The sequence below is a fragment of the Anolis sagrei genome, chromosome 1, assembly GCF_037176765.1.
Source record: "Anolis sagrei isolate rAnoSag1 chromosome 1, rAnoSag1.mat, whole genome shotgun sequence".
Classification (NCBI taxonomy): Eukaryota; Metazoa; Chordata; class Lepidosauria; order Squamata; family Dactyloidae; genus Anolis; species Anolis sagrei.
In genome coordinates, this window is record NC_090021.1 from 258710904 (window position 1) to 258726659 (window position 15756).

The window sequence follows — 15756 nt, forward strand, 5'->3', positions numbered from 1 at the left end:
GCTATGCTGGGTAGTCTTGCTGCAAAGTACAGTCCCACCATCTTCTCCACTCTTCCTTTGTGTGAGGCGTAGTACACATTTGATTTTCTTTGCTTTTTGTTTTCTTAGAATAATAAAATGAGTCCCTTTCTCACAATACAAGCTAATTTCTTTTTTTCAAAAGTAAGTCTTTAGCCCATCCTTGTTTTAGGGCGCCGAATAGCAAAATCTGAGGCAGCGACTTTGGTCCCCACTAACAGCCCTCTGCAGCCTGTTGTTCTAGAAGGAGGCTGGACTGAAGAAACACAAGAAGAGATGAAGCTCATGGAAATGATACAGCATACAGAGGTATGGCAATATATTTTTTGCTGTGTTTTGATGAGGAGGGGAAAGCCACACATTCTTATCAAAAGACAATTATGGAGCGATACCTCACTGCAACCACAGGTCTTACGTGTTAAGAATCAAGATGCAAGCATAAATATCCTTTTTATATAAAATGAGAAGAAAAGGAAATAATAAAAATCTCTATATTTACTGTTTTTTCTGGTTATATTATCTGAAAATTTTTGCTACCATGACTCCTTTCCTTTAAATCTCTGGATGGTTCCTAAAAGATGTATTCTGTTATTTTTAGCACCAAGGTTGAGTTAAGTTAAATGTTTGTTCCTAAAGAAAAACTCTTCTTCAGTAAGCACATGAGTAATTTTTTTCATTTTTAATCTCTATTAAAAACTGAATTTAAAGCAAGGGACTATATTCATTATAATGTACAGGACCACAATGTAGTCTTACCACTTCATCACACAGGGCCTTTTTAGCATCCAAGGACACTTCCTCACTGTCCCCTCCCACAATCAGTGGAAGTGTCATACAACACTTCTCTTGCAACACGGGAAGCTTCCCATGTTGTGTTGGCTCTAATGGAGACAGCACAGATCTGCACAACTTTGGCAAAGCACGGATCCGTGTGGCTTTGTGTGATGGGGGAAGCAGTGCTGTTAGGGAGTGGCGCACAGGGCAACAGATTCACCCCACTGTCCCTCAGTTCTCTGGCGAAGCCAGGAGAAATGGGATGTTTCACCTGGCTAATATGATATGCTCTTATTGTAATTAATAACTGTTGCTATATCAGGTAACCAAAATATGTAAGAAAGAGTTTGAGCTACAGGAATTTTGCAATGGAAAACTAACATTTTCTTCAGGTGGCTGTCCAGTGTTTGTACTTCTCCCTCCATGGTGGTGACTACTACAACAATAATTACTGTAATTTTATAGGATCATTTGTGCACCAAAGTATTCTAAAGCAGGCATCCTCAAACTGTGCCCCCCCCCCACCAGTTGTTTGAGCCTTCAACTCCCAGAATTCCTGGCAACTGAACAAGCTTATTAGGGCTTTTCGGAGTTGGAGGCTCAAACAGCTGGAGGGCCGTAGTTTGAGGGTGCCTGCTGTAAAGCAATACTTCTTGGGCTGTCTGACATGGAGGATAAGCAATTAGTTTTTCCAGTGTGCCAAAGACAAGGACCATGCTTTTGCCTATTGGCTATAATCATTTCTTTTTTTTCTTTGAAAACTGCCAGGAACCAGCAGCCAGTGTCTCAGAGCCAGAGTTCAAAGACCTCTACTTTGAGTAGCACTGCTCTAAAGCATAAATGCATATCTATGTAGTAAGTTTGTGAAACTCTTTTTCGAGGGATTCCTGTAAGGTTAAAAATCAGCAGCTACAACTAAATGCAGCCCTCATATCCTGCAATGCTTGCCTCCCAAGTTTCTGTACCCTCTGAGCTATCCAGATTTTTTAGAAAAGAAATCTTCTGGAACCTCAAAAATAAACTTGTAAAGACAGTGTTTTAAATTATTCGTCCTTGTTGATACGATCAAATAGAGCTGTGTATAACTCTAGCATGGTACAAGGATGGTTCAGTTACTCAGCTGTTGCCATTTGTTTTGTTGCATACAAGACTGTTCTCACACATTCTACATTTTGAAATGACTGTTTTTCACAATTAGATGCATCTTTCAGAGCTTCAAGCATTGCAGGTCAAAAGAAGTTCCCCGGTTTCTTCAAAAAGGCTTATAAAAGGTCAACGAAGTCTCTACAAACAGCCTGCAGCCAAAAGAGTGTGGGCTTATGCAAATGGAAGTGCAGCTGAACAGGGAGCTCATGCCTGGGGGAAAACAATTTCAGAGGTAAAACAGAAAAATATTTTTTTTCAAAATAATTTTCTAATATATTGTAGTTCACCATTGTTTGGAATTACTTATCAATATATTATCAATATTTGTTGTTCATTCGTTCAGTCGTCTCCGACTCTTCGTGACCTCATGGACCAGCCCACGCCAGAGCTCCCTGTCGGCCGTCACCCCAGCTCCTTCAAGGTCAATTATCAATATAATACAAGTATATTTCTATATGTGAAGTCTCTTGTAATTCAAGCTTCTGTTAATGGATTACAGTTCATTACTCTGCACACTCAGTCTAAGTTTCTTGGTCTGGCAAATTAATCACAAATACTATCCAACTTACTGACATAATCATTGATCACAAGTACGTCCACCTGGAGTTCAAGTAAAGTACCTGTGGCCAAGAGGCCTCCTCTGTTTGTTCCTGTGCTGCCATTACTCCAAGAAGATCAAGAAGAGAGAAGTCAAACCAATGCTACCACCCACCCACACAAGAACACGCACACTTGTACTAAGGAGGCCTGGTTTTTTAAGCTTACTGGTTGTTTCTATGCTTCATCTACATCAGACAATTTAGCCTGTCAGAGACTTGCCCTGGAGTAACCAAATCCAGGGCCATTGTCTAGATCAGTGGTTTTCAACCTGTTGGTCCCCAGATGTTTTGGCCTTCAACTCCCAGAAATCCTAACAGCTGGTTAACTGGCTGGGATTTCTGGGAGTTGTAGGCCAAAACACCTGGGGACCCACAGATTGAGAACCACTGGTCTAGGTGGCCCAGGAGTGCATTTACTCTGCTCCTGCAGCCTTACCTTATCTCTTCTATGTTGCTTCTGGTACTACCATTCTTAACTTATCTGGGAATAAGTGCCACTGAATACATGTAGTAGCATGTACTTCTGTGCTATTATAGCTCCATAAAAAGCTACCATGTGTTGCTAAATGTCTGTTTAGTCTAATACTGAGGATAATATCTAATATGACTATAACTTTTCAAGGTCTCAAAGTTTCAATCTGGAGCCTAAACAAAGAATTGTCTTCCACTGAGCTAAAATGCTAAAGCCTTCTTCTTGAAATTAGATAGGTCTGGTTAGTACAAACCAAGAATTCTAAGTATTCCGCTTTGAGTTCCGTCATAAACAAAAAGTGACATATAAATTGACTAAATAAATAAATATTTGGCTAAAGTTCTAGCATATATGTGATCATATTTCCATAAGAATGCTGACTTCAATCAACAGCAATAGATTTGTGATATTCCGTGATTTTTGCGATATCACTGTAATTTTTATTTAATTTTGCTTCATTTTACCAGATCTAAATTGAAATGTTTCAACCCAGTATTTTGCTCTCAAGCAAAATATGTCTTCAAGTAAAATGCATTGTGTGTAAGTTCATGTGCACTCAAAACTGTGTATGATCTGTGGACATAGTTGTTTTCAGTTATCTGTGGTTAACATGTTTTCCTTAGAATCAGTTATTTCTGATGATACTTATACTCATAAACTAATGATTTTTTTTAAATTTTCAGTTACTTGACAGCTGTACAGTGCAGCTAAAAATGCCACAGCCTGCAAATATACTCTATACACCTGTTGGTGAGAGATTGCAAACATGGGATGAAATAGAAAGAGACATGATTGTTTGTGTTTCTGCTGGACAACCCTTCATGAGCAGAAAAGGTACTTTATATCCCATATACTAAAAGATCTTGTTGTAATTAGTTATAGGCCTGAGTAATCAATGAAAAAAATGTTTCAATACTCAGTACTACATTAGGGGCCGCATTGAATAGTTTCTAAAGTGTTTCTAAAATAACTATAACTGTAACTTAATGACATAACAATTTTTCGTTACTTTTTTTGTTAAGTAATTGTGCTGATGGGGAAACCTTAGGGTCTGCTTTCTTCTTCATTGTTAGAGCTATCAGCATGAAACTTGCTACAACTGTAGTATACATTTACCACTGTAACCCCCCCCCCCCCCCAGGTTTCAGAATGTTTTGCTCATTCACTGATTTGGGGGCATTTTTTAAAAGTTTTTAAAAACAACATTTTTTTCTAAAAACATCAAGAGCTATCTGTCTGATTTTGTATACAATGGCACAAGCTAACCCAGGCATCTTTCTCCCCAAGTTTCAGAAACATTCTCACATCTGCTCATTTTTGGGAAATTTCTAAAGTTTTGACAAAAACTTTTTTTAAAAGCCACAACAGCTATCCCCTTGAATCTCTCTCTCTCTCTATGACACACAGCATATACCATATAACTTCAATTTAGGGATTTTCCTCCCAATCCAGCACAAATTTACTTACTCAGTCATTTTTGCAGATTCAATAATTTATTGGAAGTCTGCTGCTCCTACAGAAGGACATTGGGGATGTGAGCAGAATTCTGGGAAATGTAGTTTAGAACAGAGTCTTTTGAACTCTCTGCCACAGGGGTTCTCACCTTCCCAAACTACATTTTTCAGAATTCTCAGTATCTCTCCCAGCTTGGCCTTCCAATGGCGACAGGCAATCTCACTCTCCTTAATTTAAAGAGGAATAGCCTCTTTGGCTTCACACCAACTGACTTTGGGAAACTTATGAAGTTTATTGAACTGCAATGAAAAGTCATAGGTGATTCTTTGTTTTTTGCGGCAGCACCCCTCATGTTTCCTAATATCACCTCGTATGTAAAAATCTTATGAAATTATATGACCTATGAGGCAGAAACAACTATTTTGCACAAACCTAATAAATATACCAAAAAACTTAAATTGTATGTAGGATCTTGGGAATAAGAAGGGTGGTGCTCCAAAGTGATCCACACTTGTGACTGTTTGGCTTCATATAGGAATCCAAGTTGGTTCAAAGATGAAAAGCAAGACACATGCAGCCAAACAACATCAGTTTGTCCAAAATGGTAAACGTTCTTGATGAGGATTAACACATAAGCTAGGAGATGCTGTAGCAGTTTGCCTTTGCCTAGGTCTACTGGCAAAGATAAAATTCTGCCTATCCTCTTTTTTGCATTAATTGCTTCTTTCCACTAATCCATTAATTGTGTGAAAACTACGTTTGCACTTTGAAGTCAATTTGCAGCAAGAAATTTTCTGAAGATCGTTTGATTTCTTGCCCCTTCACCAATACCTTCCATTTTATTGTATAATATGAACAGGCTGTTATTGTATAATCAATACAAATTGGACAGTATATATGATGCATTCTTTGCATTTGCTACAGAATCCAAAAAAAATGCAATAAAATGAGCAATATTGTATCTATATATCAGTAGGTAGCAGTTTGCTAAACCATCATAAACCTGCATCAATGTAACAAATGTTGGATCAGGCATAGCACATTAATGCTACTCTGAAGAGGATGGAAATGGCTTTCCTGCTCTGTGGGGTCATGGTGGTCTCAATAGGCATAGGGCAAGACTTGTGCATTAATAAACATTAACAGGCACATATCAATTGTCCATGTTTAAGATCTATAAAGCAAGTAAGAGTTGCGACTTGCCATATTAAGCATCTTGAATTATCTACAAGAAAGTGCAAAAAAGGGCAACCAAAATGATCAATGCCCTGGAACAAATAATTACAATATGATTTGTAGGTTAAAAGAAAAATGTAACCAGGAGGTTTGGTTGTTTGTTTATGTGTAGCATTCCCCCCCCCCCCCCACCCGACCCAATGTGATGAGATCTAATCCTATCCTATCCGATTTGTTGTCGATCCACTCCTATTTCTAAGCCGAAGAGCTGGCATTGTCCATAGACACCTCCTAGGTCATGTGGCCAGCATGACTGCATGGAGCGCTGTTACCTTCCTGCAGAAGCGGTACCTATTGATCTACTCACATTTGTATGTTTTCAAACTGCTAGGTTGGCAGAAGCTGGGGCTAACAGCGGGAGCTCATCCCGCTCCCCAGATTCGAACCGCTGACCTTTCAGTTAGCAAGTTTAGCAGCTCAGTGGTTTAATCTGCTGCACCACCAGGAGGGCCTAAAATCTACAATAGAGGCATATAATATTGTAACTGCTGGGGGAAAACTGGATCGGTAGAATTAATACTAGAACCCAGATCAGTCACCTAAAGATCAATGTCAGGAGATTCAGGGCAGATTTTAAAGAGTGCTTCTTCACAGAATGGCATACGTGAACAGTGGAACTCACTAGCACAAGATACCATGATGGACACTACAGTGGATACTTTTAAAGGTGAAATAGACAAGAGATATGGAATAGAAGACTGTCATTGACTATACCAAGAATATATCTATACCAGGTGCTGGGGAGCATGACAGGGAGAAAAGATATTGAACCCTTGCCGTCTTTGTGACTGCCATAGACATTAGTTTGGCATATTTTGTGGACAGACTTATGGACACAGTGGGCCCATGATGTGCTCCAGCCACCAGTTCTTTTTTTGGTGTTTTGTAAGAGAATGATTGACAACTGGAAAATAGAGGGAGAAACCGTGGAGGCTGTGACAGACTTTGTATTTCTAGGTGCAAAGATTACTGCAGATGCAGACTGTGGCCAGGAAATCAGAAGACGCTTACTTCTTGGGAGGAGAGCAATGTCCAGTCTCGATAAAATAGTGAAGAGTAGAGACATCAGACTGGCAACAAAGATCCGCCTAGTCAAAGCCATGGAATTCCCTGTAGTAACCTACGGATGTGAGAGCTGGACCTTAGGGAAGGCTGAGCGAAGGAAGATCGATGCTTTTGAGCTGTGGTGTTGGAGGAAAGTGCTGAGAGTGCCTTGGACTGCGAGAAGATCCAACCAGTCCATCCTCCAGGAAATAAAGCCCGACTGCTCACTGGAGGGAAAGATACTAGAGACAAAGTTGAAGTACTTTGGCCACATCACGAGGAGACAGGAAAGCCTAGAGAAGACAATTATGCTGGGGAAAGTGGAAGGCAAAAGGAAGAGGGGCCGACCAAGGGCAAGATGGATGGATGGCATCCTTGAAGTGACTGGACTGACCTTGAGGGAGCTGGGGGTGGTAACGGCCGACAGGGAGCTCTGGCGTGGGCTGGTCCATGAGGTCACGAAGAGTCGGAGACGACTGAACGAATGAACAACAACAACAAGAGATTGTTAAGGGTACGTATCAATTTCATTACTAAAATGTCTAAACTGTCATTTCAGCCATGAAGAATGAAGTAGAAATTAGAGCACTGTATGCCAGAATTCGGAAGCAGCAAGGTCCAGAATCTACCAACATTATTGTCTCACCATCAGAAAAGATTACTGAGAAGGTAGGATATTAACATGTTTTATTCCATAATGTATTATTGGCTTCAGTTTGTGCATTGCTATTTTTGTAAAATGGGCCAGGAAGTGTCTGTTACCACCCAAACTCTGCATACAGTGTTTAGGGCAAGTGAGCCTTTGCCATGGCTACTTCAAGGAGCTGTGGTGGTGCAATGGGTTAAACCCTTGTGCTGGCTGAACTGCTGACCTGAACGTGAGCTGCTGTCTGTCAGCTCCAGCTTCCCATGCGGGGACATGAGAGAAGCCTCCCACAGGATGGTAACACATCTGGGTGTCCCCTGCAGACAACCAATTCTTGCACATGAGAAGTGACTTGCAGTTTCTCAAGTCACTTCTGACATGATAAAATATGGCCACTTCAGAATAAAGTCTCATCTAGTGCCATTCGGTATCAGCTACGCTCTTTAAAGTTTCTTGTGACGTCTTCAGTACATCTGTTGTAGTAGAAATAATGGCATCAGGAAGTTTTGTAAGCTAGGTGAGGCCCTTTCTTTACCCAGGCCCCTTTGCAAGTTCTTTATATCAAGAAGCTGACTTCAAAATACAAAATCAGTTACATAAGTCTATTTTGTAAAGCTTGTTCAATGTTGCATAGTTATATTGGGATGGACAACTTAATCCGATATATGTAAAGCCATTGACACCATTTACTGGGCTCTTAGTAAGACAGTACTCATTGAGCTTATTTGATTTTAAATAGTCAGTATGAGATTGTAACTCATGGCATGCCCATAAAATATGCTTCCTTTCCACCATTTCCTGTGAATACTATGCATGCTGAATGTCTCTATGCATTTCCCAGGAGTGTGTTCAACATGTGCTGCAGTTGTTTTGTTGAACCAAGATTCAGTTTAATCACTAGCCATGTGTGAGTAAATTCAGAAGGGGGTGAAATGCCCATTTACATTGAGTATTGCATTAATTCTCCCACTTACATTTTGTCATAGAAAGCCATAAATGTGACATAGCTGTTAGCATTTACTGCAGGGAGTTCTGCACTGAGCCCGATTAAAGATTTCCCTGATGCCATTTATACTGGGAGGGAGATCTCATTGGGAGTGATTCATAGCTCGGAACTCCATTTCTAGAGCATTTTAAAACATTTTTAAATAATTGGATAGAAGCTGTTTCTCCAGTCAAAGAAATGGAACCAAGGGGCCAAAACGTTTAATTATTGCAGAATTCTTGAAGCCATGAGAGGCTTCAAAAATTGATAGGTTATTTTTTTAGAGAAGTGATTATACAAATAGATTCTCTTTAGGTGTATTTCTGTCTCCATGGCATGAATGACTGCACTCCATTACCTGTACTAAAGTCAGAATTCAACCACAACAGAACCACAGTATAGTAACTGAAAAACATATTAACAGATTTTATCTGGAAAAGTATATTTTAACTTTTAAGCAATCTTCTCTCATAGCTAAACTCATGTGTATTATATAAAAGGATAACCAAGAATGGAATAACTTGAGAAGGACTTCAGCCCAATCTATTAAGTGCTGTTCACTGTAATGTACCATACGTACTCGAGTATAAGCCAACCCGCATATAAGCTGAAGCACCTAATTTCACCACAAAAACTGGAAAAACTTATTGACTCGAGTATAAGCCAAAGGTGGGAAATGTAGGAGCTACTGTTAAATTTCAAAATAAAAATAGATACCAATAAAATTACATTAATTGAAGCATCAGTAGGTTAAATGTTTTTGAATATTTAGAAAAAAACTGTAATTTAAGATAAGACTGTCCAACTCTGATTAAACCATTATTCTAACCTTCTTCAATGTAAATCTGCTTATGTATCCTTCCAATAATAATGAAAGTAAAACAATAAATGTAACAAAAATAATAAGAATTGAATAAAATAATGGAAATGTAATAACAGTAATAATAGAGTAAGATAATAAATGTAATAATAACAATAAAAAGAGTAAAAATAAATGTAATAAAATATTAAAGTAATGTTATGGTTCTCTTCCATGAAAGCTTATGATAGAAATTTGTTCTTCCTATGTCGCCCCAAAGGTGCTTCTGGATTCCTTGAAGTTTTACTTATTAATATTCATATTAGTATTTATCTCCCACTTAAAGTGGTTAGAACCCATTAACAGTCTTATCTCTGTGAATCCATATTCAAAATAAGAATTGAATCTAGGCAGGTAACATGGGCTCTTGTCATGCCATTGCTTTATGGGTATTGCCATAGTATCTATCCAATTCAGTGATTTTCTTTTAAGTTCAAGATGTTGCGAGCTGGCCTGTTGTGTTTGCCAGTTCACACAATATATTTTCCCCATGCATACAAGAGCTGAAGACCTGTAGAGATCTCCACAGTCACCTGTGGACCTACCGCAAGACCCTACACTTGGAAGGCAATCATACTCGGCCACGAGTGATAAACTTATGAAAATGACAAGAGCTGAAATCAGTTCTGCGACTTTAAAAATAAAGTAAACATTAAATAGGTGTATCAAATATATTCAGTGTAAGCTATTCCCAATAGCCAGTTTTTTTTTAAAAAAACTTTAAAAATACATCTATGGATTGCAGGATAAAAAATTGATCCCATTCAGTTGTCTAAAATACCTGATCATGTCAATGTCTTGTAGCCTCCCAATTTTTTTTTAATAAAGTTGGTAATTTCCGGTGATTGTACCTTTATCAATTTGACTCAGCTTCATGGGGAAAACAAATCTGATTTTTTTCCTCTTTTTTTTTTTTTTTTTTACTATCAGCAGGAATCCATTTTTTATGATTAAGCTAAAGCACCACCAAACATCTATGATCCTGACAGCTTTCTCTGAGAAATGTAATTCCTGCTGCTATGGAAACATTAAGGTGATGCAAATGTAAATCAGCAGTGGCAGACCACTGGCCATGCTATGTACATAATGTCCCCAGGAGAACTCTGCATGCCTGTATATCTCATTGCGGGCTTTCCCTTAAACAGTTTTTCTACCCATAATTAAAATGAAGAGATTTCTTTGCAAGTTATATTTATGCAGAAGAAAAACACCCACCTGGTGACATAATTTCCTTTGTTCTGTTCTTCCACCTCCTCTATCTTGCCGTGATCTGTCTCTTTGCTAGAAATTGGTTGTACAAAAGCATTTGTACTTTCTCCTACCATATTTAGTTCCATTTAAATATCCCAACTGAAAATGTTCACTTGTGTTTCGCTAAGTTACTTTAAATTCACAGTCACGTATTAGTGGAACATATAAAACAGGACAGTGGGCGTATACCTTATATGCAATTGAGCACTGTGATTCTGCTCCAAAGACCTGTATTTTCTCATCACCATTCTAAGATCATATGGACTGAATTGGAATAGGAATTCCCAACACCCACTTGAACAGGGGAATCTACTGGCCTCCTTTGTTTACTGTTTTAAACTGACAGCATAAAGTCCCTATGATCCGAGATAGAGTGTTGCTGCTGCTGTTGTTTATTTGTTCAGTAACTCCCAACTCTTCATGACCACCTCATGGACCAGCCCACACCAGAACTCCCTGTCGGCCATGGCCACCCCCCAGCTCCTTCAAAGTCAAGCCAATCACTTCAAGGATACCATCCATCCATCTTGCCCTTGGTCAGCCGCTCTTTCTTTTGCCTTCCATTTTCCCCAGCATCATTGTCTTCTCCAAGCTTTCCTGTCTTCTCATTATACTTACTCAGTATACTGGCAAATTTAGGAGTCGCATCTATCTTACAAAATATATCTTTGCTAGGAGTTAAAAGTAAGTGAAACACAAACTGTAAGAAACCTATATAAATACCTATCAGTCATTTTTCTGTGCAAGAACTAGAAACATCAATCAACATAATGCTGTTCCTACCACAGACTGAGGACAGATTAACCAAAGGAAGTTTCCTCCAGGGAACATAGCACTAGGTTACTTGAATGTGTGAGACACTAATTACATGATATAATCCATATGGGCTTTATTTAAAGACTCAGTTGCACTATCACCTCAGTACACCTCCCCCTCCCCTATTTTGTAATCCCTACACTACATATGTAAGAGAGACAGGTGCTCTTGTTGGGATTGGGAGGTGGGCATCTCTACCTGGGCACAGGGGGGCTCTTTCTATTTTTGGTGACGTGACCTGATCTATCTCCTGAAACATCATTCCCAGAATCATATGAGTGCACTGCAAAATGTATTTCTCTGTCAAGCTAAATATATAAACTCAAGTCTGGGAGAAAATCTTTTAAAAGGGAAATCTATTGTACAATGTGTAATAAAACTGTTTGACTGACTGAAACCTTCTTGATTCCTATGAAAATGTATTAAATGGAACAATATTGCTAATCGCATTTTTAATTTATAGGTCAGCATGAATAGCTCTCTTCTTGCTCTTACCTGCAAAAGTCATGCAGATGCCACTGATTAAGTAAGTAACTCCTGAAATAGAAAATACCAAGTTAATTTAAAGAGTCTTGACCTAGGAACTCTAAAAGAGAATTCCAGTGGAGGAAAACAAACTCTGCCAGCAGGAAAGGATAGCAGGGATTTCTTTCCTTCCTTTTTTCATAAGTGTTAAAGTTATTTCACCTTCACTGTATCCCCATTTCAGAACTGAAATATTCTGTACATGCCTGGAGCATGTTGAAATAAAGGAAGTGGTTTGGATCTAATGGATCCAATACCTCCTCACTTCCCCATGCTCCCAGAAGCCTTCTTTTTGCTAATGCTATTATTGGAGCAAAGATTTCAGATCTCAGCAACAATACTAATATTTGGACTAAGATCTCAGTCATGGCTGGAAAAGAAGCACTGCTTCATCCTCTGGCCTCTGATATAATCTCCTGGGTCATTCATAACTAATGAGATAGGACATTTTGATGAATGATACTAAGTAACAAATGAATTTTCTTAAGATTCAGAGATCTTATTTTTCAGTGAATGTTACTAAATTATGAATATATATTATGAATATATATATATCCAAATATATATTCTTTTTCAATTAATGTCACTAAATCAGCAATATGTTTTCTTAGAACTCTGAGATATATTGTCTTTTCCCTTGTAGAACTTAATCAAATTTATTCTATCACACTTATTCTATCCTATAGGTTCAAATTTATATATTTCTTGAGCAGCAACAAATCTTAGGCTGGATCTACACTGCCATATAATCCAGTTCAAAGCAAATAATCTGCATTTTATATGGTAGTGTGGTCACAGACTGCCAAAATGCCCAAGTTACCAAATGGAAGTGGTCAATAATTCACTTCTGAAGACTGGTGTTCTTTCATGATCAGGGGCTGAAAACTATTTTAAAAGTGGATTTCCGCTCCTTGAGGCTTCTCACTTAGGGAGAATGTAAAAGAATAACCCAGGAAAACTGGAAAATGTTTGAGGACCACAGGAAAAAAAATGGGGCCACATAGCATGTTCCAATCTCAACAGTCAACCAGTTTTTTGAGCAAGCAGAATGAGTGGAAGTGGTGTGTCCTCTTTCTTATGTTTCCCCCCCAAGAGTTTGCCTTTAGAGATCCCCAAACACAAGTGTTTTTCACAGAGAGAGGGGGAAAGGCACAACATTTCATAGTCCAATGTGGAGCCTGTCATATTTAAAATAAGCTGTATTGATCCCATCAGCGCTTCTCCCTGGGATATGACAGGCAACTCCACACACAGATTGGAAAAGATGCTCTGAGATACACCATGGTTCAGTTAAGGACAACTGCAGTGTGTCCTTATATCCATTCTTTTACAAAGTAACTTTCCAAGCTGCTATGTGGAAAACAACACATAATACCATTGTATTTTATTTGCGCAACAGCTGCAAATGGTATCAGAGAAATGGAATGACAGCTGTCACATACTGTCAAATGCTGATGTCTACCACATTTTGGCTGTCAGATAGTGATCACAGCTGCATACCAGAAAGCAAATACTGTTGTATACTAAATATGGCTGCATGCCAGCTATAAAATGCCAATTGCTGCTGCATGTTGTCTATCAAATACTCTCAAAGACTGCATTTAATAAGAAGATGTAATCCTTTCTGGATCAAAGCAAAGATCCATCTAGTTCTGTTTCCATTAGTAGCTATCCAGATGTTTCTGGAAGGCAACAAGACAGACCTCAGCTACGTGCTTCTGGCTTTCATTTATTACTGCTGATACAGCTCTTTTCTAATAGTTTGCCTTTTTTGAGCCACTGACTAGCATCACATCTTGTATTACGAGACCATGCATTAATTATGGATGAATAACTATAACTAGATACCTAATAGTGATAGATTAAATGCTTGTCTTTTGCAACTTGGATATCTGTACTTAGATATCATGTTACTTTCAAAATCCTGTTTATTAAATAGTTATTGAGATAAACAGCAAGGTTTGCACCTATAGCATTTTAATTCCCTCCTTTATTTCCTAACCAGGCATGTGTATAAATGTTTGCCAAATGAAACAACATGACATACATCAGGTGCAGTAGCCATCTGACTGCCAAATAAAATTTATTAGTCAAATATGCTACTAGGCAATTTGCTATTGTAGCTAAGTTAATATATGTTTGGATCTGTGCAAGATTGATATGCTAAACACAATGCCAACTTTCAGATACCAAATTCAGATATTAGTATGAAGTACTCGTGTAGAAGCAATAAATATTGACATATTTGGAGCATTTTTAACATCAAGGCTTGCAGAGAAGAAACCTGAGGAAAAAATGGTAGATAATACATTTCACTTTCATATTCTTCCTTTCAGTTTTCTACCACAGACGTCCCTGGATTCATCTCACAAACCTGAAATGAAATGAGGATGTCTACAATTGCACAGTTTCCAGATCACTTTGAGTCTTAAAGTGCTAATAATGTAACACTCTAGAAGTGTATTCTCCTTGTGTAAATGCTGCATTGTTTTTCTCCACAGCTGAAACAAAATAGATATGGTTCTTCAGGAAATTGCAGGGTTTTGGTATTAAGGTTAAATAACAGCAAGACTTCCAGTGAGTGTTAAAATGGCTAAGCCCCTTGTTCTAATTGGCTAGCCTTGAGTTCATGAAACTGTCTTCAGAAGTTCTGCATACCCATTAGATTCAGTAATAGTAAACAAAGCTCTGAGAAAGAGAGAAAGGATATGCAACACATATACTGATAAGAATATTTTTCTCTATGGAAAAGAGCTCTATTTGCTCTTTCCTGTTTTAAATCCTTGTTTTTCCATGAAACCTGAATGAATGCTTTTCTCCAGCAATTCAGCAACAATTTTGTTATCCCTGCTGCTATTTTGCTATTCCAATTTTAAATCATGAATATGGTGGGGGTTTTTTTTGTCAAAATTAGAACTTTTTGAACTTTCAGGAGTTGGTGGAAGGGCCCATCTTCTTGAAACAATTATCATTTGACAGCCATTTCTGAATATCGTTGTGCCACAAAAACAACAACAACACTGTTCTATTGGTCTGCCTCACTCATTTGGCACATTTGGGTGGTTCAGATGAAACTATTTCCATGATTTTGCTTTGAAATCTCAGTTTGCAGGGAAAACACAAACCATAATTTTCCAGTGGATATGAAAGAGCAAAGCATACTTTGCCTTAAACTAGGATAGAATGGAGGAATTGCTGAGTGTAGACAGTGTGGTTTTGAGTATCCTGTTCATTTCTGTAACACCAAACCATTGTCCAGCATTCTTCTGAATCCATGAGACTATTAAATTTGAAATGAAGGTCTCCTTGTTTTTCCATGTGTTCACTATGTTAACTATGTGTTTTCTCAATAGTTAGTACAGAAAAGTCTGATAGCCCTGCACTTTATCCTCTATGTGTGATGGCAGATCTGAATATGAAATCCTCATATGAATTGGAAATCCAAAAAATTAGGGCTGCAGCTCACACAGAAAGCAGAGGCTGTCTGCTTCAGACTGTTATTCTCCATGTGAAAAGGCCAATGAAACTGATGTTGGGAGGGTAGAGCTAGAACATTCACATTCTTCCCATTTTGCATAAAAAGCTTAATATGGCTCGTGAGATTGGCATTTCTGAACTAACATGATAAAACTTATGATAAACTGATATATTTGGAGTTACAACTGTACATGTTAGGAAAGGTATTATTTTATGAGAGGTAGAGTCACTGCCTCTTGTTTTTATTATTCTTATTATTTTAGATAAGCAAGAAAACAGGCCTGTACATTTATTGAGATTTCAGAACTCTCTTTAACTCCTCTATAAAGTTCAGAAAGACTCAGTTGCTTTTAAAATAAAATTATCAAATCAGCCATTTGCTAATTAGGCTTATCTGAAATTTGGGACTAAATTACCAATGCAGCTTTCAGAAGAAGCAGGTCATTGGGTCTG

General features: G+C 38.2%; 1 protein-coding gene across 1 annotated transcript in view; it reads left to right on the top strand.

The window, feature by feature from the left end:
* LOC132769350 (doublecortin domain-containing protein 1-like) overlaps positions 1-15114 on the top strand; it is a 165959-nt gene extending 150845 nt beyond the window's left edge. Inside the window, exons 22-27 of the mRNA XM_060766246.2 lie at positions 191-327; positions 1991-2170; positions 3693-3843; positions 7304-7413; positions 11765-11827; positions 14163-15114. Of these exons, the coding sequence (XP_060622229.2) occupies positions 191-327; positions 1991-2170; positions 3693-3843; positions 7304-7413; positions 11765-11827 (641 nt within the window). The 3' untranslated portion in view covers positions 14163-15114. The remainder of the gene's footprint in view (positions 1-190; positions 328-1990; positions 2171-3692; positions 3844-7303; positions 7414-11764; positions 11828-14162) is intronic.
* Positions 15115-15756: the final 642 nt, after the last annotated feature.